Consider the following 25,052-nt stretch of genomic DNA (forward strand, 5'->3'; position numbering starts at 1 on the left):
CTAAAAAAAACCCCACAACCTTTCCTATTTTTTTTTTGGTTTGGTAATAAAAAAGAAAACATGAAATCATTTAAAAAAAAACGGTGAAATGTATTTAAATATAAACATAAGTAATCAAAAGTACAGTAACTTATTCAATTCAATCAATGAAATAGACACAGTCAAACTCGTCGCCTTGTTTTTGATGGCCCTGGCCGTAACTTCCCGTTGTTCTCTTTGTCCCTAATTACGTAAAGTACTCTAAGTAGGGGGTGCTCCCGGGAAATACCGGTTCTCAGATTCCCGGGAAATCCCGGGAATTTTATAGTAACTAAAGAACCGGTACCGAAAACTCATGTCCCGGTTCTCCCGGTTCTTCCCATGATTGACAAATATCAAAATTATACTTGCGTTTTTTCAATTATTACTGTTTTTAAATACACCTACATGTTTAGTGCACAAGCAACGTTGCATTTTTCGTGCGTTGTACTTGTCTTAAGTGTAAGAAACGCGAAGATAGTGACTTGCGATGCGAGGTTTATATACTTGGAGAGAAAACTTAGCTAAATGAACTGCTGTATGTAGTGGTGACGTGTTTGAATAGAGATTACACATTTAAAATGTGTAAGGTGACCCGGGGCTATTGTAGCTGGGGAGATATTGTATCTGAGCCAGCTGATGGCGTCCTTATGACACCATGTTCTTTCTCCGCCATTTTAAGTTGTGTTTGCCAGAAGACTGTCTAACATGTCACCACTACATAGAAGAGGTAATTTAGCTATTTTTTTCCTATACCCCCTACTCGCTCCCACTCACCCGAATTTACCTTATTCACCCGCAATTTGACAACTGACTGTGACCAGCGACGCCATCGTCAATATCGTCATCGCAGCAAATTGCATACTAGGTGCCTAATTTTATTTAAGTATCACACTACACACTATGTACAAACATTTTCATTTTCAAAACCTTTATGTAACATGGAATAGGAACTGAGTACCTACTAGAAAAGAAGACTGATTATTATTTTTTATTACAATTGACCACCACAAACCAAGGGGGAACGCTGAAAGTATGAAACAGAAGTGTGGTGGTGCTCTTCTTCAAAAAAGGTGATAACACCTTGCTGAAGAACTATAGACCCATCTCACTTCTGAGCCATGTTTACAAGCTGTTTTCTAGGGTCATCAATCACAAATCGTCTCGCACGCAGGTTCGACGACTTCCAGCCTCCCGAACAAGCCGGCTTCTAAAGACAGCCTTTGATAATTGATTCGATTGAGACTGGGGCTGTGCTGCAGGCTCTCCAGCGGTGCCAAGTTGACTACCGGTATATCGAAGTGTTGAAGTGTCTGTACGAAAACGCCACTATCATATGTCCGTCCGAATACAGGACCAGAGCGCACGAGGCCTATTCCTCTGCAGCGGGGAGTCAGACAAGGAGATCTGATCTCTCCGAAACTGTTCATCGCTGCATTGGAGGACGTTTTTTATGGTTCAGAGGACGAGGCATCAACAACAACATTAATGGCGAATACTTCACTCACATTCGATTCGACGACGATATTTTAGTCATGGCTAAGACCATGGAGGACCTCAGTGCTATGCTCGCTGACCTTAGCAGAGTTACCGACCGAGTTGGCCTCTGAAAATGAACCTGTATAAGACGAATGTCATGTCTAATGTCCATGTTGTACGTTGGTACAATACAACAGCACAGAGCAGCAGCAGAGATGAACAACTCTGAGTTGTCCCGTAATAGTCGGAGGCTCTGCGCTCGAAGTTGCTGACGACTATGTATACCTGGGACAAACGGTCCAGTTAGGTAGGTCCAACTTCGAGAAAGACATCACTCGTCGAATCCGACTCGAGTGGGCAGCTTTCGGGGCTTCACTTTTAGTCCAAATTCCTAGTGTTTGAGGTCAAAAGTCTTTGACCAGTGTGTGTTGCCAGTGTTGATATACGGATCTGAGACATGGGCGCTAACGATGGGCCTCATGAGGAAGCTCAAAGTCACTCAGAGGGCGATGGAGAGGGCTATACTCGGGGTTTTTTGGCGGGATAGAATCAGAAATGATGATTACCGACATAGCCCGAAATAATTGCGAAACTGAAGTGGCAGTGGGCGGGGCACATTGCTCGCTGGACTGATGGTCGATGGGGTCAAAAGGTTCTCGAATGGCGACTGCGGACCGGGAGACGAGCTGTCGGTAGGCCTCTAACAAGATGGAGCGACGACCTGGTTAAAATCGCGGGATCGCGGTGGATGCGGAAAGCACAAGACCGGTCTGAGTGGAGAGCCTTGGGGGAGGCTATGTCCAGCAGTGGACGTCTTTCCGCTGACATGATGATGATTATGGTGATGATGACAATTAAAGTATTCCCTAGGAATCCGTAGCCAAAATGGCAAAAACGTAAACCTTATAGTTTCACCATGTCCATCTGTCTGTCCGTCCGTCCGCGGCTTAGCTGCTACCAGTGCTAGAAGCTGTAATTTTGTATGTTGTTGCATTATGCCGACAATGATAAAATAAAATAAATCAGGAAAACATTTTTTGGGGTACCTACTTAAATACCTCCTATAAACGTAAAGTGGGAATAACGCAATAATTTCTAAAATATGAAAATTTATCAGTTGATCACAAAGAACCGGGAGAACCGGGAATCCCGGTACCGGTCATGTTCCATAACCGGGAAATCAAATTTTCGGAACCGGTCCCGGTACTATGTACATGCCCTAACTCTAAGTATTGTTGGATCTTTAGGGTTGTCCTGAGGCTTGTCACTGTCGTCTTCTTCAATTCGCTGATAGGAGCGGCGTTCTGGCACATTTTCCCTGAGCAGGTAGGTATTACCACATCACAGTACACCTGAGACCTGCTTTCAGGCATCTACAAAGAAATTAAAGAAATTTGGCAATAACTTAATATCTAAGTATGTTAACTTATGATTTACTGTGTTCACCAAGCTGAGAAAGTATAAATTGACATATCTAGTAGGTAGTTGAGTATAAGTACATAGAACGATAATATATTCATTGTTAATGTTATAGTGTGTAATTATAAATTGACATATCAAGTTACGTTCGTTTTATCGGTAGTTGAATATACATAGATAAAACGATATATTCATTTATTAACGTAATAGTGTGTTAGTCGTCACTTTGATATCTTGTTTTGTCAATTTAAGTACGCTCGGTTGGTTTTTGAGTATAAGTTAATATAAGGATATATTACGATATTAATAGTTATTTGTGCAACAAGAGAGCAGAGTCGTTTTTTGGTGCGAGTGTTGATTTTGAATCCCGAGTAAGCGAAGGATTCTACAATTGAATCACGAGCTATAGCGAGTGATTCTAGATTAGAAGCCTGAGATCAGCGAGGGATTTAAACACACGAGATGCAAAAAAACTTTGGTCTCGTGTGACACATAGGTACTAACTAATGAATTACCTATATACTTACAAATAACAACTTAGTCTATGTAGGGTAGGTACCTAATTTTTACCCGACTGTGATTTTGTGTCCGACACGCTCTTAGCCGGTTTTTTTTGTATTAAGATAAGCATTACATTCAGAAAGTATCATTTGGTAAACTGGACCTGATGAAGAAGGCCGTAGATGACCAATGGAACTCGTCAAAGCTAAGTAAGATTAATAGGTACTTAGATAAGCGACTAAGAAGAAGCTTTAAGCTAATGATTCTTTCGAACTGATCTGATGCTGAAGCCGGAAGGTAGGCAACGGAACTCTGTTATAAAACAACGTAGCTAAGCCGTATTTGGGCTTAATGAATTCGTTGTGAGATCTACTTTGGCTACAAATCACTAAAAAGTGAGAAATAAATAATTTTTTAACAAAAAAGTAAAACCGACTCCAAAAAAATAACAAAGAATGGAACCGACTACAAAACCTTTGAAAATATTTTCTAGCTACCTACTAGCTCGAAGTCGGTGACTCAGCACGACCCAGCAGGAGGGAATGAACCCATGTATGTAGGTGAGGTGACGACTTTTGTTCCACTCTTGCTGGCTCGTTTTTTTTAAATTTTTTAATTGGTCGTTAGGGCCCACGCAGGATGCGGGATATTTTTGTTTATGCACGCCGTCGCAAGCAATCGATAAATTTCATTAATCCATGGAATACCTGATGCTGTAGGTATATCGAGCAAGTTTTGCTCAATCATTTTCATTGGTCATTATCCCGCATGCTTTATATCGGTCGACTTATCGACCAATGAAAATGAGCTTGAAGCGCCACTTCTGATGTTTCACTGTTTCATACCCGAGGTGACAGCTTGGATGTAATCCAGGAGTAGAACTTTGCGACGTCGACGTAGACAGCGGGCACGCCGTCGACGCCGCAGCCGGCGCCCCACGCCGCCAGACCGAAGACTGCCCACTGCGCCTGCGTCGCATTACCCTACGAAACAATATTACGAGTCATCATATTAGCCCTAGGACGTCCACTGTTGGACATAGGCTACTCCATAGACCTCCAGTTGCTTCGGTTGGAAGTGGTTTGCATCCACCTTGGACCCGCGGCTTTAACCATGTCCTACGCTCCATTCGAGTTACTACGTTTACAGTGCGTCAGCTTATTTTGAGCACCGGTGTGGACGGTACGCGATAAAAAGAGACGAAGAGTCACGTCACTAAGTACGGTTCGAGCAGCGATGTGGAAGGTACGCGATATAAACGTGACGCATGAAGCACGCTGAGTTTACGGTGCGTCAGCGTATTTAGAGCAACGGGTGGATGGTACGCGATAAAACGTGATGCAAGAGTCACGTCACTGCGTTGACAGTGTGTCGGCGTATTTAGAGCAGCGGAGTGGACGCTACGCGATAAAACGTGACGCAAGAGTCACGTCACTGCGTTGACAGTGTGTCGGCGTATTTAGAGCAGCGGAGTGGACGCTACGCGATAAAACGTGACGCAAGAGTGACGTCACTGCGTTGACAGTGTGTCGGCGTATTTAGAGCAGCGGTGTGGACCCTACGCGATAAAAATGTGACGCAAGAGTCAAGTCACTTCGTTTCAAGCAGTGGTGTGGTCGATCGTTTACTTGTATGCGGCAGACGAGTGGCGAGCCGCCGTCGCCGATGCAGGTGTCTTCGCCGGCGTCACCGCCCGCGCAGAACTGCGTCGAGTGCAGCATGACGCGGCGCTTCGGCTTCGCCGCTTGCAGTGCGTGGAGACACATCTGTCGGTTCAGCACCGGCGGCGTTCGAATCTGGAAGCGGTCACACGTAATGTCATTTATAGTACTGGGAACTACTTAGAAGGAATGCGCCACTGCCGGCTGGCAGAAATGAGAGACTCAGGGTGTAGGTTTGTTGGAACTTTACTATTAATATGAAATGAATTATGGATTAGTGGGTTAACAGATATAGTATAGCTTAGCTAGTCACTAACGACTGGTCCGCGGTCGGCGCGGCGCGTAATAGAGCGGGGCGCGGGAGGTGAAGAGGGGCAGCGTATAATACGACACACTAGAGATGGGCAAATCCGGATCTGAAGATTCAAAAGAGTCAGATCCTCAAGCGGATCCGAATCCCTTAATGACTCCTTTAAAATTTTATCGACTCCGGAGTTACTAACTCCGACCAAGTCCGGCCGGATCGAGCGGCTCGTGATTGGAGTCACACTCACTCGCTCCGCTTTCACTCTCGGCTCGGATCGGATCGGATCGGATCTCATTACGTTTGGTCGGGTGCTGAGTGAACCAGGACCTACATCGGTACTCGGACGGACTTCTCGCTCGGTTATATTGGAAAGAAATGAGATAGAATTAAAACACAATATAATATGACCGGAGCGGGCGACGCATATCTTCAAATATTCAAACAGAAAACTAGTAGGTTCTTAAAGTAGCTCATAGTTCTTTAAAAAATACACAATTTAGAATTTTTCAACATTAAAAGGACGAAACGAATCGGTACCTACTTCAGTTCACCTTGACCTTGGTACCTACCAAGCCGGGCCGCATCGGCCATAGATAAATTAATAATCGCTCGAAAGAACCGGAGTCAATAAAGGAGTCGGATTCAATAAGCGGATTCGGTACCGACACCGGAGCTGGATCTAGTGAGTCAGATCACTTCGCGGAGTTGAAATTACCCATGCATGTCTACGACACACTACGCTGACACCACACTCACACTAGCAAGTAATCTTGATGGTCGGCGCGCGCGAGAGGCCCATTTATTTTTTTATCTATTAATCCAAAATTAAGACAACATATGGTCCAAGAGTACCTTAAACTCAGGTATCTATAGTCCCGGCGTTCATCAATAGTCCAAACGGACTTTTTAACATTTCGAATAATTACGGAACTGCTAACGTCATCTAGGAGGTTCATCGTGCATTTTCTATTGGATTAGGCTGCGATGAACCTCCTAGATGACGTTAGCAGTCGTAATTGATCGAAATGTTAAATAGTCCGTTTGGACTATTGATGAGCCTATAGAAACCTGAGTTAACGGTAGTAAACACGAAAATACTATGTTAGTGTACGATAAAAAACGTTTCATTTACCTCTCCTCGCGCTCAGCGCGGGTCTATTGGACAGCTCAGCGAAGCGAGGTTTTTGTTTATAAAAAACAAGGGATGGATGTGGGCGAGAAATGTGTTGCGAGGTATGTGTTCCGAAGTACTCAGTCACTGGTAGCGGCCAGTGGCGGGCCCCTGTCTCACCGCACCCCGTTAGCTTATTTGAAAAGAGCCCGCTACACTGATCAACCTCACACAGCTCTGGTAGAATACATCTCCTCTGGTAGAAACACAAGTTAATTACCTTTTTGAGTCTGTCGGCGTAGGGGAGATCGTAAGCGAGTCGTCCCCATCCCGTGGCCACGCAGTCGGCCCCTGGCGACGGCTGGCCTTTGCCCACGACCACCGCGCCCACCGCTGGGCTTGAGAAGTCTAACGGATCCCGCAAGCGCAGGATGGCCACGTCGTTGGACAGGAATTCTGAATGAAGCCAAACAAAGTTCAATAAAGAATAGTAGAAAGCAAGCAGCGCGGTATGGAACAGTGAATCATTTCATCATCACACCATCGTGTCATAGCCTGCGTGTTATTTTTCTTAATATTAAAAAAAAAATAGTTTTAACCCGAAAAAACAGTTTACATTCTATAATCACGATATCCGTCAGAGGGTTAGGTACGTACGAAGAGGTAACAGAAATATCCCGTGGGAATTCATATAAATTATTTCGTAAAAAAAGCCTTATGGCCTTGGTGGTGTTACCTGTGGCCTATCAAGCAAGAGGATCGATATCGCAGTCTTTATTGATATTGTGCTAAAACAAGTGAGCGAACATGACTCTAAGTATATATAGATATATCCAGCGGTTAAGATTGCGAGATTTATATCGATACCGTAGGAATATCCTATACATATACAAGTGCACTAACTCAATGTGTCCTTTGTAAAACTTTGTCATCTGAAAAGTCATGATTGGGATGGGAGACTATGAATTTTTAATCAACTTACTTTCGCCGTACTGTTCGTGGATGATGATCGCGCGCACGAGTCGTTCCTGGAAGGGATGCGGCTCTTGTTCAGTGCGCGACAACTCGCCGGCCCGAACTTTAAGCTGCCATGTAGTGATAGGACATAAGTATTAACAATAAAGCTTCAAGGAAACAGATAAGAGGTTAGTCGATGTCATATAGGATAGGAGACATTCGAGACATGCGTTATGGAAATTGAAACTAAGCGTTAATCCTACATGGTATCTACCTGTAAGTTGATGTCAAGGCCATGGACCTTATGGGCGGCTGTGAGTACTGCGTCTTTGGTTATGATGGCCGCACCACTGACGTATTGGCTGCGCGTCCAAGCTTCGCGTGATGTCTCTCTAGCGCAACGGGAAAATTGACACAGTTTTAAATTTCAATGGATACCAGACCGAGTATTTGGTATCAATACCTACACGCATTCCATAGAAAAAACCGGTCAAGAGCGTGTCGGTTAAAGTTGAATATTACGCAAACAGATCACTGAATCGAAAAATCGTCTTTACAACCCCCCGATGGTTTTAAACGACCTATCCAACGATACCCCACACAAGCCTTATAGGGTTATTCGAGGAAAAAAAATCACCCCCACTTTACGTCTATGGGATGGGATATGGGAGTTACCCTAAAAAAATATTTTAGTTTTTTTTATTTGACCACTTTGTCGGCGTGACTGATACAATATCAGTCACTATTCATGCCAAATTACAGCTTTCTAGTACTAACGGTATCTGAGCTTAGCCGCGGACAGACACAGACAGATGGACAGACATGGCGAGACTATTAGGGTTCCTAGTTGACTACGGAACCCTAAAATGGATTTTGACAGACGGACAGATGAACGGACAACAAAGTCATCCAAAAGGGTGACTTTGAAATGACAATAAGTATAGGGGTTTTCCAACTTGTTTAAGTTATTTGTACATAGGTAGTTACTAGGTACTCTAACTGTGATAAGCGAGATAATGGCCACCTTTAGAATTGACCACCGTGACTGGAAAGCTAGCGGAAAAAACGTACTGATTGGCGCAGACGTGAATTGGTGGGTCGCAAGTATTGCGCTGAAGCCTGGCTCGAGTCGAGACACTTGCTGACAAGACACAAACGACACCAAGGGGGGTTCTACACCACTCCGCAAACTTCTCTTGTCAGGCCTGTGGCCGAACATGTCGCTCTCGCATCGGTCTAGTCAGCCACGAAAGACGTTGTACACAGGCAACACGCCAAAATTCGCTTGAAACAGACACATAGGCCATAGGTGTTTGTGCATACGTACTTCAGTATGACGGCCATCCAGGGGAACTCTCCGTAGCCAGCTTCGCGGCCGCTGTTCGCACGAGTCGCGTCGGCCCAGCCGCCCGCGTCTATCGTTGAGTTTGCGCAGCACACATGATTCGTATCCTCGCAGGAACTGTTAAAATTACATTAATTACAAGGCAATTACAAGGCCCCTAAAAGTTACAAGTGCTACAATTCTTCACCATTCTAACCCTCTTAATCCAAAAAGCTGCCGGCTATAGACCTAAGCTCCCCGACAACGACCCCGATACCAGAGCAGCATTCGGGAGGAGACGATCAACGACCCCGATACCAGAGCAGCATTGGGGAGGAGACGCTCAACGACCCCGATACCAGAGCAGCATTGGGGAGGAGACGCTCAACGACCCCGATACCAGAGCAGCATTGGAGAGGAGACGCTCAACGACCCGATACCAGAGCAGCATTGGGAGGAGACGCTCATCGACCCCGATACCAGAGCAGCATTGGGGAGGAGACGCTCAACGACCCCGATACCAAAGCAGCATTGGAGAGGAGACGCTCAACGACCCCGATACCAGAGCAGCATTGGGGAGGAGACGCTCAACGACCCCGATACCAGAGCAGCATTCGGGAGGAGACGCTCAACGACCCCGATACCAGAGCAGCATTCGGGAGGAGACGCTCAACGACCCCGATACCAGAGCAGCATTGGGGAGGAGACGCTCAACGACCCCGATACCAGAGCAGCATTGGGGAGGAGACGCTCAACGACCCCGATACCAGAGCAGCATTGGGGAGGAGACGCTCAACGACCCCGATACCAAAGCAGCATTGGAGAGGAGACGCTCAACGATACCAGAGCAGCATTGGGAGGAGACGCTCAACGACCCCGATACCAGAGCAGCATTGGGAGGAGACGCTCAACGACCCGATACCAGAGCAGCATTGGAGAGGAGACGCTCAACGACCCCGATACCAGAGCAGCATTGGAGAGGAGACGCTCAACGACCCCGATACCAGAGCAGCATTGGGGAGGAGACGCTCAACGACCCCGATACCAGAGCAGCATTGGAGAGGAGACGCTCAACGACCCCGATACCAGAGCAGCATTGGAGAGGAGACGCTCAACGACCCCGATACCAGAGCAGCATTGGGGAGGAGACGCTCAACGACCCCGATACCAGAGCAGCATTCGGGAGGAGACGCTCAACGACCCCGATACCAGAGCAGCATTGGGGAGGAGACGCTCAACGACCCCGATACCAGAGCAGCATTGGGGAGGAGACGCTCAACGACCCCGATACCAGAGCAGCATTCAGGAGGAGACGCTCAACGACCCGATACCAGAGCAGCATTGGGGAGGAGACGCTCAACGACCCCGATACCAGAGCAGCATTGGAGAGGAGATGCTCAACGACCCCGATACCAGACCAGCATTCAGGAGGAGACGCTCAACGACCCCGATACAGAGCAGCATTGGGGAGGAGACGCTCAACGACCCGATACCAGAGCAGCATTGGAGAGGAGACGCTCAACGACCCGATACCAGAGCAGCATTGGGAGGAGACGCTCAACGACCCGATACCAGAGCAGCATTGGGGAGGAGACGCTCAACGACCCCGATACCAGAGCAGCATTGGGGAGGAGACGCTCAACGACCCGATACCAGAGCAGCATTGGGGAGGAGACGCTCAACGACCCCGATACCAGAGCAGCATTGGGGAGGAGACGCTCATCAGCCGCCCCAAACGGGTCCTCGCCTCGCATACTTATTGAAAGTCCGAAAGTAATGTTTGTCAGAATGATCGTTTGTCAGAACTCCTTTTTCTCCGAATCCAATAATTGTTTAGAATTGTTATAAAACAAACCTAACCTTTAGTTTTCTATAGAATGAACATTTAAAAAATGCAGAAAAAGTTAAGGTATCAGTGGTTTGGCTAGCCCGCCCCAAACACATCCTCCGAACCAGTCTGCCGTGGAGGAAGGAACAGCGCCATAACCGGGCACCCGCCGGCGAGGCCGGACGACCAGTACCACTACCATGAGTTTACAGTGACCGTACTCGATAGCGACGGCGTAAAATATTTGTGTGTAGAATTGTACAGCGCCTCTACAAATAATTTACGCCGTCGCTATCGAGTACGGTCACAGTAAACTCATGGGACCCAGTAGCTTGTGTAGAAGCGGTGCCGGCCAGCGCAAGCACGCCCGTCGCCCTCCATAGTCAGGGCGAAGCTGTAGCAGTGGAAAACACCAACCACTATTGACAATCATTATTGATTTATATGTGGCTATTTTATTGTGGGTGTGAAGTTCCCAATCCGCACTGGGCCCGCGTGGGAACTATGGCCCAAGCCCTCTTGTTCTGAGAGGAGGCCTGTGCCCAGCAGTGGGACATATATAGGCTGAGATGATGATGATGATGATGATGATGTGGCTATTTATCCCATTGCCTATATTTATTTTAGACGTGTATAATATGTACGATAACGTGTATGTATGTGTAGTTGTGTTTTTGTTGCATTTTAATTTTTCTGATCTACTGTTAATGCACCACCTGCTGTGAACTGGTCCTTCCTTCTTTCTGTAAAAAAGGTTGCCTGGAATAGATCGCTCTTAAGCGATAAGGCCGCCTATTGCTTACCTTGTAATTTTCTCTGTGTACCTGTTTTCTGTATCGCTTACTATTTCTGGTGTACAGTAAAGAGTAATTGTATTGTATTGTATTGTCAAAAAACAAAAAGCTACAATTCTACGTAATTGTCACTTTTTGTATAAGAAATTTAACAATTAATTACTTATGAGAATTGGTAGCACTTGTAACTTTTATTAAATAGGGGCTAGCCAGTATTTCCAGACCGGTACAACTTGGCTATCTTCAAAACTGGCCAAAAGCGTGTCGGACACGCCCAAGATAGGGTTCCATAGCCGTTACGAAAAAATCAAGTAATATTTTTGTAAGGATTTTGTATTGTACGCATTTTCCAAATTTAGGTATATTTTATATTTTTGTTGGTTCGTTTTACTTTTTATAATATTATACAAGCCACATATGCACATCCATTTTTGTCCGCTGCTCTAAAATAACTTTATAATTGCTTACTACCTAACAAGGAAAAATTACAAACAGTCAAAAGACAGTCAACCACCATATTAGACTCTGCAAGCATAGTTGCGATATTATAAAAAAAAAGTATATGGTACTTTGTTTATGTGCGGTTAAACATGGTGCTCGAATAGCTTGTTCAAGTGACAAGTTTAAAAAATATAAAAGCGACAAATTAAACTATTATTTATATACTTGATTTGTTCCGGACGACAGTGTTAACGAGTGCACGCGCACTGGATAGGCGGCCCGCGCGCTCCGATTTGTACCGTAGATCTAAGTTATTGCAATATTTAAGCGTGATATGTAAATTTGTAAGTTAGTTGTAAGCCTGAAAATAAAACATATACCTCACTGTTTATTATTTCGTGGCGGTCCGAATAGGCTTTAAGTAGAGTGTAATTTCAGTCATAGTTAATGTAAACAAAGCCTATTCGGTCCGCCAAGCCGCCGCGCTAATCGAGTCTGATCGACTCGCGAATCCGGGCGAGTATTTATACCCCGTGGTGGGGGCAGGGATTCGCGAGGGAAAATCGACTACGACGCGTTTATGTGCGTCGCGCGGTGGCAAACAGGCATGTGTATGTAATCGCAGTTCTAGCAGGGCGTGCGCTGCGTCGCAATAACAACGCCAGATCCTTAGATTAAGATTATTTTACAATAAAGATGATATCGGGGGGACGCAGGTCGGTGGAGTGGAGGGGATGAGCCCGCCTATAAAAACAGGAACATTGCCGCGCAGCGGCCTCTTGCGTCGTAGACTCAGCGGACTCATCACCTCCAATTGGACCGACCTGGGACCTGGCTCACAACCTATTTAGAAGAAAGAAAAGCGTTTTCATTCATAATAAAAAACCAGTCATAGGTGCATCGCGCACATTGTGGTCCTTCGTTAACCGGATATTCAAGACATCAAGATGCCAGTGACTAGGTCAACGGGGAGAGGCCGCGCAACAGCGTCAACTGAGCCCACGACTACCGACGAAGCCACGCCCACTGCAACCACAACGACGCGCACGTCGACGACAACGGGTACAACGCAGGACACGGGCGCGACACAAGAGCAACTCACGTCGTCAGCGCAGGGGACGCCGGATTCCCGCCCCCCCGCACCGCCGCCATCGAAGTCCATCCGAACAACATCGAGCCGCCGTGCGCTACGATTAGCAAAGGCGCGAGAAGAAGCACTGCGAGTCAAATTGGAGTTAGCGCAAGCGCGCGTCGCCGCTATCGAGGCCGAAGACAGCGACGACGAAGAAGCTACGGTCCTATCAACGTACGAGCAACGGGTTGACGACTGGTTCGATGCCAACCAGAGGCTAGCCATCGCCGACGTGCCTCACAACCCGGAACAAGAACCGCAGCAACACACGACTCCAGAGGGAAGGGAACGCACCGTCATCGAGAACAATCCGGTTATCGCCGCCACCGGGTTTGCCGCCCCCCTCCCGCCGCCGCCGCCGCCGCCGCCGCCGTCGCCGCCACCGCTGGCGCGCGCGTTGGGAACGGGGCCCGTGCCCCCCCTACATGGTCGCCGCCCCCGCGGGTGCGCCGACCGCCGCCGCCGCTACGAATATCGCGCCGCCTACGAACAGTGAAGAATTTTCTCAACCGCGTCAACCGCAACTGGACGCAGCCGGAGAAAAAGCACTCGCGACACATACAAGAAGTGTCGAAATATCGGAGCTCGCCGCCGCCATCGCCGCTGCAGCGCGAGGCGGTCATAGAGATTTACGACATCACATCGAGCTACCAATATTCAACGGAGCCTATCAAGAATGGCTTTCGTTCCGAGCCGCTTTCAACGAATCCGCGCCGAGCTACAACGAAGCAGACAACGTCGCAAGATTGAGGAAGAGTTTGAAAGGGAAGGCGAAAGAAGCGGTGGACAACCTGCTTATATTCAACGCACGCTCGAGCGAAATAATGAGGACACTCGAGTCTCGCTTCGGCCGCCCGGACACCATCGCGCTCGCGGAACTAGAGCGCCTACGCGCTATGCCGCGACTCTCCGACGCACCACGTGACATCTGCAGCTTCGCCTGCCGCGTAGCCAATGCCATGGCTACACTGAGGGCTCTCGGACGCTCACATTACCTGCACAGCCCCGAAACAACAAGATCGATGCTGGACAAGCTGCCGCCAACACTGAAGTACCGATGGTTCGACTACGCCGCGTCCGTAGCTCACACCGACGAACCGGACCTACTGAAGCTGTCCACATTTCTCCAGCGGGAGGCCGATTACTGCGCGCCGTACGCCCAGCCTGAGAACATCGAAACCGCGGGGGCAACGCAGCCGCCGAAGAGGACCCACCGAGCTTTCGCCACAACAACGAAGCCGCAGAAGCCGACGGCGAAATGTGCATGCTGCAACGCCGACAGTCACAACGTCGCCGCGTGCCCGAAGTTTCTACAAGAGGAAACTAACGAGAGATGGAAACTCGCGCGAAGCCTACGACTCTGTTTCCGGTGCCTACGCCACAGAAACAAGACACACTTCTGCAAACGAGTGAAGTGCGAGCGAGATGGCTGCGAGTACTCCCACCACAAACTACTTCACGGCGAAAAGGAAGACAAGAAAATCGACGAAGCGGCAAACGAGACGGTAGCGTCGACATGGATGACGAAACACGCACGAGCCTACCTAAAGATCGTTCCAGTCGAGATATCCGGACCGGCGGGAGTGGCGCACACTCACGCATTACTCGACGACGGATCGACCATCACGCTCATCGACGAGCAACTGGCCCGCCAAGTGGGCATCAACGGACCTAAGGAAAACCTGAAAATCGAAGCGATAGCAGATACGAAGATCGCGACAGCAAACTCGCGTCGGGTCAAGCTCGGAGTGCGCGGCACCGGCGAACGGTTCGAGATACACGCGCGCACGATCCAAGAGCTACATATATCGCCGCAGTCCGTGAACAACGAAGACGTCAGTAAATGTGAACATCTACAAGACATACAGCAGCATCTCAGATACCAGTCAGCCAGACCCAGGGTGCTCATCGGCCAGGACAACTGGCACCTCCTCATCGCAAGCGAAGTCCGTCGCGGTCGGCGACACCAGCCAGTGGCATCACTCACGCCACTCGGCTGGGCGTTGCACGGCGCGCACACGCGCACGCTCGGACGGCAGACGCACTCCACCTACCACGTGTGTGTTCAAAACGACGACGAGGACATGAACCAACAGCTGAGCAAATACTTCGCCTTAGAGAATCTTCTCGTCGAGGCCAAACGCCCGCAGTCAGACCCAGAAGAGCGGGCGCTCGCCGCACTTGAAGGAAACATCGTGAAGAGAAGCGACGGTCACTACGAGGCCCCACTCCTATGGACGAGCGAAGACGCGAAGCTGCCGGACAATTACGACAACGCCCTACGACGATTGGTCGGCGTCGAGAAGAAACTCGACAACAATCCAGTACTGAAACAACGGTACAATCAAGAGATGAACGCGCTACTGACGAAAGGCTACGCCGAGCCTGCACCGCCACACCGAGCACCTAGGGTGTGGTACCTTCCACACTTCGCCGTACTCAACCCAGCGAAGCCCGACAAAGTGAGGATCGTCCATGACGCCGCTGCCAAAACACGAGGCGTATCCCTAAACGACCGCCTGCTTACTGGGCCCGATTTGCTGCAACCGCTGCCCGGCGTGTTAATGAGGTTCCGCCAACACCCAGTCGCCGTGGCCGCCGATATACGCGAGATGTTTATGCAAGTAAAAATCAAGCCAGAAGATAGAGACACGCTGCGGTACCTGTGGCGCGGCGACCGACGCGACGACGCTCCGCCGGACGAATACAGAATGACGTCACTCGTTTTTGGCGCCACGTGCTCACCCTCCATCGCAATCTTCGTGAAAAACAAGAACGCCGAGCAGTATCAAACTACGCACCCGGAGGCGGCGGAAGCAATCGTCAAGAACCACTACGTCGACGACTACCTCAAGAGCTTCGAAAATGTAGCAGACGCCATCAGGATCTCGCGCGACGTCCGACACATACATAACCAGGCGCACTACGAACTACGGCAGTGGGCGTCAAACTCGGAAGAGGTGATAGAAAACATCGCGGAGAAACCTGCACGTCACGCGACCGTCGACTTGAACAACGCCACTGAACGCGTACTGGGGCAAACCTGGAAGCCGTCGACGGATGAGATCGCATTCAACCTGGACCTCACGCGATTGCCACCCGACGCGCTCGACAACGCGGAGCCAACGAAGCGCGAAGTCTTGAAAACAATGATGTCGGTATTCGACCCGCTCGGCCTCGCGACACCCGTCACCGTTATACCGAAGAAAATACTACAAGAAGTATGGCGCCGCGGGACCGGATGGGACGAGAAACTGGATGCCGATCTAGCCCAACGATGGGCAGAGTGGACAAGAAATTTGAAGGCGCTACGCGAAGTGACGATCCCACGATGCTATCCCGGTTACACAAGAGCGATCCGACGCGAACTTCACGTATTCGTCGACGCGAGCGAGACAGCATACACGTGCGCACTCTACTGGCGCGCGACCACGACGGACGGAGCTGTACGCGTAACGCTGGTGGCGGCGAAAGCCAAAGTCGCGCCACTGAAGTTGACATCGATCCCGCGCCTAGAATTACAAGCCGCAGTGCTGGGAGCCAAGATGGCAGCCGCCGTCGTCGAAGAACACGATCACAAACCCGACTCGAAGACGTTCTGGACAGACAGCCGCACCGTGCTCGCGTGGCTCCGGACGGGCGCACGATCTTATCGCCCATTTGTCGCGCATCGCATCGCCGCCATCGAGGAACACACAGCGATCAACGAATGGCGATGGGTGCCGACCAAACAGAACGTCGCCGACGAGGCAACCAGGGAGGCGCCGCAAGATTTCGACAGCCGTCATCGGTGGTTCACCGGGCCAGACTTTCTCTACGACGACTACTCAACATGGCCGACGGAGTCGCCGCAACAGCGCAGTGCGGACATCACAGCGACGGGCGAAGAGCGAGTACACATCGTGATAGACGCCGAGAGAACGCCTTATTCGTGGCTCCCCCTAGCCGAACGTTTCTCGAGATGGGAGAAAATGTTACGCGCCATCGCGCGCGCGCTCCAGTTCACTGACCTCTGCCGACCCCACCGGGCGAGGTCACATTATAAACGCACGGCGCCGAACAAACGCAACGACGCTGATTGGACGGCCCGGCCGAGGCGCGACGCTCCAACAACTACAAAGAAGAGTGAACGTAAACAAGACAGCTACGTACCTCTCGACGCGAAGTACCTACTCGAAGCGGAGAAACTCGTCGTGCGCGCCGTACAACACGAATCATTTTACGAAGAAATAAGGAATTTAAAGAAAAATCAAGCGCCATCGCTACAAAGCCGACTGCGACCCCTGTCAGTGGAACTGGTCAACGGTGTCATCGTCATCAAAACGAGAATCAACGCCGCGAGCGACATCACCGAAGCACAGAGGAGGCCACCCGTGCTCGACGCCAACCACCCGGCGGTCAAGCTGTATATCGATTTTGTACATCGACAATTGGCGCATAGCGGCGTCGAATCCACCATCAATGAGTGCAAACAGCACTACGCCATCCTGCGGCTACGTCCAGTCGCGAGGATGACCCTCCACCGTTGCCTACCGTGTCGCATACGCAGACAAGCGCCGCCGGTCCCGCCCACTGGAGACCATCCACGAAGTCGTTTAGCGCACCACAAGCGCCCGTTCACATACACGGGCCTCGACTACTTCGGGCCCCTGACTGTCACCGTCGGCCGCAGCACCCACAAACGCTACGTGGCGCTGTTCACCTGCCTCACCGTACGCGCCATCCACCTGGAGGTGGTACCCAACCTCAGCGGGGACTCGGCGGTCATGGCACTCAGGCGTATGATCGCACGCCGCGGCTGCCCAACCGAGCTGTGGTCCGACAACGGGACCAACTTCCACGCCGCAGACAGGGAGCTTCGCGAAGCCTTCCAGCAAGCCACCCGCGAAGAAGCAACTCAGCGCCAAATCACCTGGCGTTTCATCCCAGCGGGCGCCCCATTTATGGGGGGGGCGTGGGAGCGACTGGTAGCCACCACCAAGACAGCGCTGCGCGCCGTGCTTCAAGAACGACGCCCGAGCGACGAGACCCTCGCCACTCTACTCGCCGAGGCAGAGTACACCGTGAACAGTCGACCACTCACCCACGTAGCCGTCGACCCCGACGAACCGGAAGCGATAACCCCGAACCATTTCCTCCTCGGGGGCTCCGCGCGCGTGCCTACACCGGGCGCCTTTGATGACTCCGAGCTCATCGGCCGTGCCACGTGGAAGACCAGCCAGCGCCTCGCCGACCACTTCTGGAGTCGGTGGCTCCGCGAATACTTGCCCACGCTTCAATACCGGCGGGAGCCCCACGGACGCGGCGCCCCGATCGCAGTCGACGACATCGTCCTCGTTGTGGACGGCACGCTGCCACGCAACACATGGCCGCGGGGACGCGTGATCGCCACCTACCCGGGACCGGACGGCGTGACCAGAGCAGTCGACGTGCAGACGAAGGGCGGAGTCCTGAGAAGGCCTACCAAGAAGCTGGTGATCCTGCCGACGCAGCCAGACGTCCTACACGACGGGCTTTCTGCAACGCTCGCCCGAGCGATTGCACGGCGGGAGCATGTTCCGGACGACAGTGTTAGCAAGTGCACGCGCACTGAATAGGCGGCCCGCGCGCTCCGATTTGTACCGTAGATTTAAGTTATTGCAATATTTAAGCGTGATATGTAAATTTGTAAGTTAGTTGTAAGCCTGAAAATAAAACATATACCTCACTGTTTATTATTTCGTGGCGGTCCGAATAGGCTTTAAGTAGAGTGTAATTTCAGTCATAGTTAATGTAAACAAAGCCTATTCGGTCCGCCAAGCCGCCGCGCTAATCGAGTCTGATCGACTCGCGAATCCCGGGCGAGTATTTATACCCCCGTGGTGGGGGGCAGGGATTCGCGAGGGAAAATCGACTACGACGCGTTTATGTGCGTCGCGCGGTGGCAAACAGGCATGTGTATGTAATCGCAGTTCTAGCAGGGCGTGCGCTGCGTCGCAATAACAACGCCAGATCCTTAGTTTAAGATTATTTTCCAATAAGATGATATCGGGGGACGCAGGTCGGTGGAGTGGAGGGGATGAGCCCGCCTATAAAAATAGGAACATTGCCGCGCAGCGGCCTCTTGCGTCGTGGACTCAGCGGACTCATCACCTCCAATTGGACCGACCTGGGACCTGGCTGACAACCTATTTAGAAGAAAGAAAAGCGTTTTCATTCATAATAAAAAACCAGTCATAGGTGCATCTCGCACATGATTACTCGAACCTGGATTCGCGCTGTCATCGCTCTCATTATTTCGTTTTCTAGTTTTTTTTTACCGCACAACGGCAAAACCTACTAGACACTGGCAAAATTGTCCTCCAATGGATAGAGCCATATTTAAAAAAAAAACTTGATTACCGAGTACTTATTTTAATTTTAATATTTCCTCACATTGTTTGAGAAAAGCACTATACAATCCTCGGCCTGAACAGGGATTGCTGGACTTGTTTTATCTGGGTAGACGGGTATTCCTCCACCTCCACACTGTAAGAACACACACTAATCACACGAATCCATCTATCACCACCAGCAGATTACACTGACGCGTTTCGAACTCAGCCAGAGCTCATCTTCAGAGCAAACACAACCGTACACCATGCTACTAGATGTTAGACTCAAATAAACCTGAGTACATAAATACGCTCGAAAGACATAGCCCTCCTTCGGGCAGTTGGGTAAAGAGTACCTACTTAATTCTTCTTACCGAGACGTCCTGACTTGTCCAATGTTGCACGCGTCATACTTGGTGCACGTACACGCTGCAAAACGGAAAGAATATTATTTTCACTTCTCATGCTCGTGCTCTTAATGCTCGTAAAGTATGCTGGATCTTAGGCGACATAAAATGACTTTTTGTGCTCTTGCTCTAGTGCATAAAGTAAAAATCTTCGTCTAAGACCAAGGCAATCAGGTGTAAACAGCCACAAACAAAGAAGTAATCTATAAGTTTACTTGAGAAGTTTTTTTCTCTTTTAATAATTTTAATTTATATAAAACTAAAAATCAATCAAATCTATCAAAATAGATCAATAAAACTAAAAAAATATAATTATATAGTAATGCATTGAACAATAAAAGGTACATAGTAAGTGAACAATGGTTTCCACTGTCGATATTTCATTTTATATACTAAAAGACAATGGCCTCAATGAGGGCTATCGCGTATGAATTCGCCACTAGAGGCGCTAGTGTAGCGTGAGGTCTCCGAAATGTCAAATCGCATAGTTTTTGGTTGAGCTACGCGGGTTTATTTATAATTAGAATAATTTTGTGAATATTTTGCAATATCTGAAATTAATTATGGCAAATATGCGTTCCGGGGCAATGAATGTCTGTGTTTTGAGACAGTTTTGTCTTTCGGAAACCTTTGTCCTCCCTTTTTTTCCGAACAAAACGGGGACTATGGAACACTGTGGCATGCTCGATATTTTTATGTTACGGTTTTAAGGTGTATTACTTAAATATGATTTTAATCTAAACTTTGTTTTCACGCCCGTAATAACAGACTTTGAAAGCCATACTTAAAAACCTCACGCAACAGTGCGCCATCTAGTGAGACAAAAAACGATAGCCCTCATTGTTCCCGCGGGAATTATGAATTTACGTATAGTTTTCCTCCCCAAGGGAGTTATGACTTTAGTTTTAAAAAGTTAGTTGGTACGTCATTTCAGACTAAAGAGGTTTCAAGTCAGCCAACGTTTTATTTACATCTTTAAAACTTAGATTATAACCTAATTTTTCACCATTAATATTTTCCACGCTTCATGAAACTTCGTTATTTTTATATTTTTATATCAAATTGTTTTGCAATAATTTTAGTAAATATTATTTTAGCTTGTTGAAATAATCTGGCCGTAAGACCATTTGAATTCTAAATTAAACACGGTTCTTAGTATTATTTATGGTAGACGACTCGGTAAAGTTTCAATCAGGGGTGCTACCACGAAATTCGAAAATCGAAGTTCATATTTTTTTCCTGACGCTACTATTATTTAATACGAGAGTGAGAGGGACGGTATAGGTACGATACGAACTTCGATTTTCGAATTTTGTAGTAGCCCCCTGTATTGGCGGGTAGCCATATTTTACTTACAGTTGTTTTCTTAGCTTCTTGCTTTTGCTGAGCTGTGAAGTGTTTGGACACAAAATAATTTATTTTTTGCATTTTTCCTCGCAATGTGATGAAAATCATTGTGTGTATCACGGGCCGTAAGGGGATTACAAACTCGGGTCATTAAAAGCCCTCCGGCGTCGGGCTTCTAATTGACCCTCGTTAGTAATGCCCTTCTAACGCCCCTTAATGCACAATGTACTATTTCTCGCCATCGAAGTGAAAAGCAGTGTAAAACTCGAGCATACCGTACCGGCTCGGGTAAAATGGCTCGTTTTATGCTCTTGTTGTACAATCTACTATTTTATTATGTTAATATCCAATATCACGATGCTTTTACTCGACACGTTACTTTTTTTTTACAAGATATGCTTATAAATAATCAGTCCGTTAATAAAGTAAAAAAAAATGTCGGAGACGTATTGTTTATTTTATCAATTGACAAAGAAAAATGTGGACATAATAGCCGGTTAAAGTTCCGTGTGACGTCACACTTATATAGGTACGCGCACTTAGTAAAGTAAGAAGTGAGTAAAGTCATGCACGTCTTTGTAATTTTTTGTCTGATTGACAGAAGAAAAAATACGTGTTCAATATTTTCTGATAGTTTGTGGTGGGTTATAATGGAAATATTTCGCATGAAAGACAGCTCTGACGCGTATTTTTGTAAAACCTCACTAACAAAATGATTTGATAAAAAAAAATCGCCGCTAAGTAAGTACATCTGAGTAAGAGTTTATCTATAGGTACGTTACATTCGTTTTTCCTTAAAAAACGTAAGCACTTACCCTTATTCATAAACGACAATCAAACCTATTTTAGTTAAAATGCCGCTAAAATTCGTTTGTCCTTATCTGTCACTTCGACATTTGTATTTGTAAAAGGGACAAAGCATTTGTTAGTTAACATAGGCTTGTTAAGTTTTATGAATAAGGGGTTAGACATTAATAAGGCATTTGAAAAACCTCAAAACCACTGAAGGGGAAAATTTTTGTTTGCACGCTCTTATTATTCGTTTGGGAGTTTTTGTTTTATATTATACAGGCATTTTGAAGTTTTAATTTATAATAATAATAAATATACTAGAAATAAACAGATTTGCAATATTATTAAATTATATGTATACATCACAAGTATTTAACACAACTTTATTTTTAACACAGTAGGTTCGCTATTGAAGGGATCGCCAATGCGGATCGGAATTATTTCCAAACATCTCTGTCCATGATATAATCATTAACTTTATAATACGCCTTAGATATTAATGTCTTCTTGACAATAGATCTGAATTTTGTATCCGTTTCGTTAATAATATTTTTTTGGAATTTTTATTATAAAAACTATGCAATTTCCCAGAAACGACTTTTTGGTTTTAGCCAGTCTATAAGGTGGAACTTTAAGCTTCCCTGTGCCCTGTGTTTCTAGTTGCCTTTGGCTTATTGACGTTAGTGGGAAAATCACATATGTTCTTCCTAACATACATGATTATTTCAAAAACATAAAGCGACGGCAGGGTTAGGATACCTGTTTCCTTAAAAAAAGATCTTAAAGATTCACGCGTCTTCAAATTATAAATTGCTCTAATTGCTCTCTTTTGTAAGGTAAAATTGACTCAATGTCTGCAGCAGATCCCCATAAAATAAGGCCGTACGAAATAATGCTATTAAAGTAAGCAAAATACACAAACCGTGCCGTCGCCACATCGGTTATCTGCCGTATTTTCCAAACTGCAAAAGCAGCAGAGCTCAATCTACCCGCGATTGCTGTGACGTGAGGTCCCCACTGCAGTTTAGAATCGAGCGTTATTCCTAAAAATACTGTTGATTTTACAAATTCAATAGTTTGACCATTTAACTTTATATTAGAAACTGAATTCGAGTTAGATGAATTTATCAACGAGAATTTAATACATTTAGTTTTCTTAGGATTTAGTAACAAATTATTGGCAGCAAACCATGCGGATATCACGGACAGGGTTTCATTGGGCTCAGTGAAGTCTGTATCTTTTCTACTAACCTTGAACAGTAAAGACGTGTCGTCTGCATCGTTTCATTTACATAACATGATAAAATAAAAACTTAAGATTTAATTAATCATTAAGTACGCGCTTATTAAAATTTAGGATGGATATAGAAAAGAATGAAAGAATCACCTGGTGTAGCCGCAATATTACGAGGCACCGTGCCAATTGGGCATCGGCTAGATGTGCCGAGATAGTTGGCATCCGCGTGCGCCGCAAGCATCAGCGCGCACGCCGCTGGCAGTAACCTATAAGACGGTAAACAATCCTACTATTTATGCAACAATTGTATAATAGGCGTCAAAATAGGCGAGTGGGGTGTGTTACGATGTGAGCGTAGCGAAAGAAGAAGACTCCACAAGGTTTTTTTTTGACATAAAACGTTGCATACAATACTTTTTCTACGACTAGGTAGGTACCTACGCCGTTTAAATGATTTAGCGAGTTTGCATACTACATTTTTACATTTAGATAATTTAATTGTCCGTTTTGGTGTCAGTTTGATTCTCTTCTAACAACGTGGAAGCGCAACTGAAAATTACAAATTTCGAGTGTAGAGTTAGAAATCAAGTAGAATTACTGACTAAGACTATGCAAAACATAAAGAAGGTATAGGTACGAAAAAAATTATAACAAAAAATAGAACCAACTACAAAAAGACATGAAAATAACTTTCTGCCAGTCTGAAGTTGGTGCCTCAGCACGAGCCCGCACGAGTGGACCTATAGTCGTCTACCTCACCTACACACGAGTACACATTAGGCTTCAATCACTCTTGCTGGCTCGTGCTGAGGCACCGACTTCAGACTGGAAGAAAATTATTTTCATGGTTTTTTGTAGCCGGTTCTATTTTTTTGTTATAATTTTTTTTCACGCTTTTTAGTGTACCTAAATAACCTAAGATTCAATAGTTTAATGTCAACTGCTCGACACTTTTTACGAAAAATTGCTTTCAGCAATCTGCTCAGCATTGCTCTGAAAGGACTGAGAGCAAACTATATTACAATCACATCACATCCTATGGATAGTAAAATTTTTGATAGAAATACTTTGTGTATAATATTATGTCTTTTTTATCATTTACATATTTGAAAAGAGTTTCTTAAATATTCCGCCGTGAAACTTTTGATATTTTTTTTTAATTAAGACCTAACGAAATGTAAGTGGCCAGTATTTAGTATGCCGCGTGCACGTTTCTCTAAAGAGATTTCGTTTTAGGTCTTGCTGCAGAAAAATGTATGGTAAAGTATTTTAAAGATATCTCCATGTTCTCCCACAGCTATAATTTTGAAAAAATACATGTTATAGCTAATTTGTGAGTGAAATAAAAGAAATACCTACCTAACTAGTTTACATTTAACGGTGATAAGATCACTGTAGCGACTCCTAGCGCCATCTTGTGAGCAAATATGGAAACTATCCATCGAATATCGCGCCATCGAAGTTTCTCAGCGACGCATAAATTCAACTCCCTTCCTTTGAACTTCGGTCCTCAGGCATAACATCTCCCTGTGGACAGATCTATATAATGTAGCCTCTCCTTACAATTGCCCACAACAGTGCCCAATAACCAGGGACGGCCTTAGTTATCTATCGGCTATATGCGATAGTCAGCCCTGTGTATCTTACGCACACATTGACGCGTGTACAGAAGTCGTATTTTGTACGTCGTGGCCGCCGTGTGCCAGGGTGGAACTTTTCATAATCTATTTCGCTATGATTTCTTTAGCAAATGTATGGGATGTCAACATGACGTTAGTACCACAAAGCTTCCACCCTGGTACGTGATTCTGTTTCCTAGACTGTACATACAATCACGCCTTTTTCCCATATGGAGAGGATGCATGAAGGAATGTCAGGTCAAGAGTACCCAAACCGGCGAGCATGTTTGAAAAGACTGATGAGTGTTGAGGCAAAGTCTAAGAC

At 47.0% G+C, this 25,052-nt stretch overlaps 3 protein-coding genes across 3 annotated transcripts; 1 reads left to right on the forward strand and 2 right to left on the reverse strand.

Annotated features, from left to right (window-relative positions):
• Positions 1 to 16: 16 nt before the first annotated feature.
• Positions 17 to 6,964, reverse strand: LOC141442653 (phenoloxidase-activating factor 2-like). The gene is made up of 4 exons (XM_074107694.1): positions 6,777 to 6,964; positions 5,046 to 5,213; positions 4,263 to 4,400; positions 17 to 2,870 (listed from the first exon to the last, which is right to left on the reverse strand). Exons 2-4 carry the CDS (start codon positions 5,181 to 5,183, stop codon positions 2,619 to 2,621), a joined length of 528 nt encoding a protein of 175 aa, XP_073963795.1. The 5' UTR covers positions 5,184 to 5,213; positions 6,777 to 6,964; the 3' UTR covers positions 17 to 2,618.
• A 435-nt stretch (positions 6,965 to 7,399) lies between these two features.
• On the reverse strand, positions 7,400 to 23,358 carry LOC141443130 (acrosin-like). Its single transcript, XM_074108342.1, has 6 exons — positions 23,259 to 23,358; positions 19,700 to 19,754; positions 8,781 to 8,915; positions 7,728 to 7,845; positions 7,479 to 7,581; positions 7,400 to 7,428 (listed from the first exon to the last, which is right to left on the reverse strand). Exons 1-6 carry the CDS (start codon positions 23,347 to 23,349, stop codon positions 7,400 to 7,402), a joined length of 531 nt encoding a protein of 176 aa, XP_073964443.1. The 5' UTR covers positions 23,350 to 23,358.
• Positions 12,788 to 18,952, forward strand: LOC141443060 (uncharacterized). Its single transcript, XM_074108273.1, has 2 exons — positions 12,788 to 13,400; positions 13,507 to 18,952. The coding sequence occupies exons 1-2, from the start codon at positions 12,788 to 12,790 to the stop codon at positions 18,567 to 18,569; spliced, it is 5,676 nt and encodes a 1,891-aa protein (XP_073964374.1). The 3' UTR covers positions 18,570 to 18,952.
• Positions 23,359 to 25,052: the final 1,694 nt, after the last annotated feature.

This window comes from Choristoneura fumiferana, chromosome 26, assembly GCF_025370935.1.
Source record: "Choristoneura fumiferana chromosome 26, NRCan_CFum_1, whole genome shotgun sequence".
Classification (NCBI taxonomy): Eukaryota; Metazoa; Arthropoda; class Insecta; order Lepidoptera; family Tortricidae; genus Choristoneura; species Choristoneura fumiferana.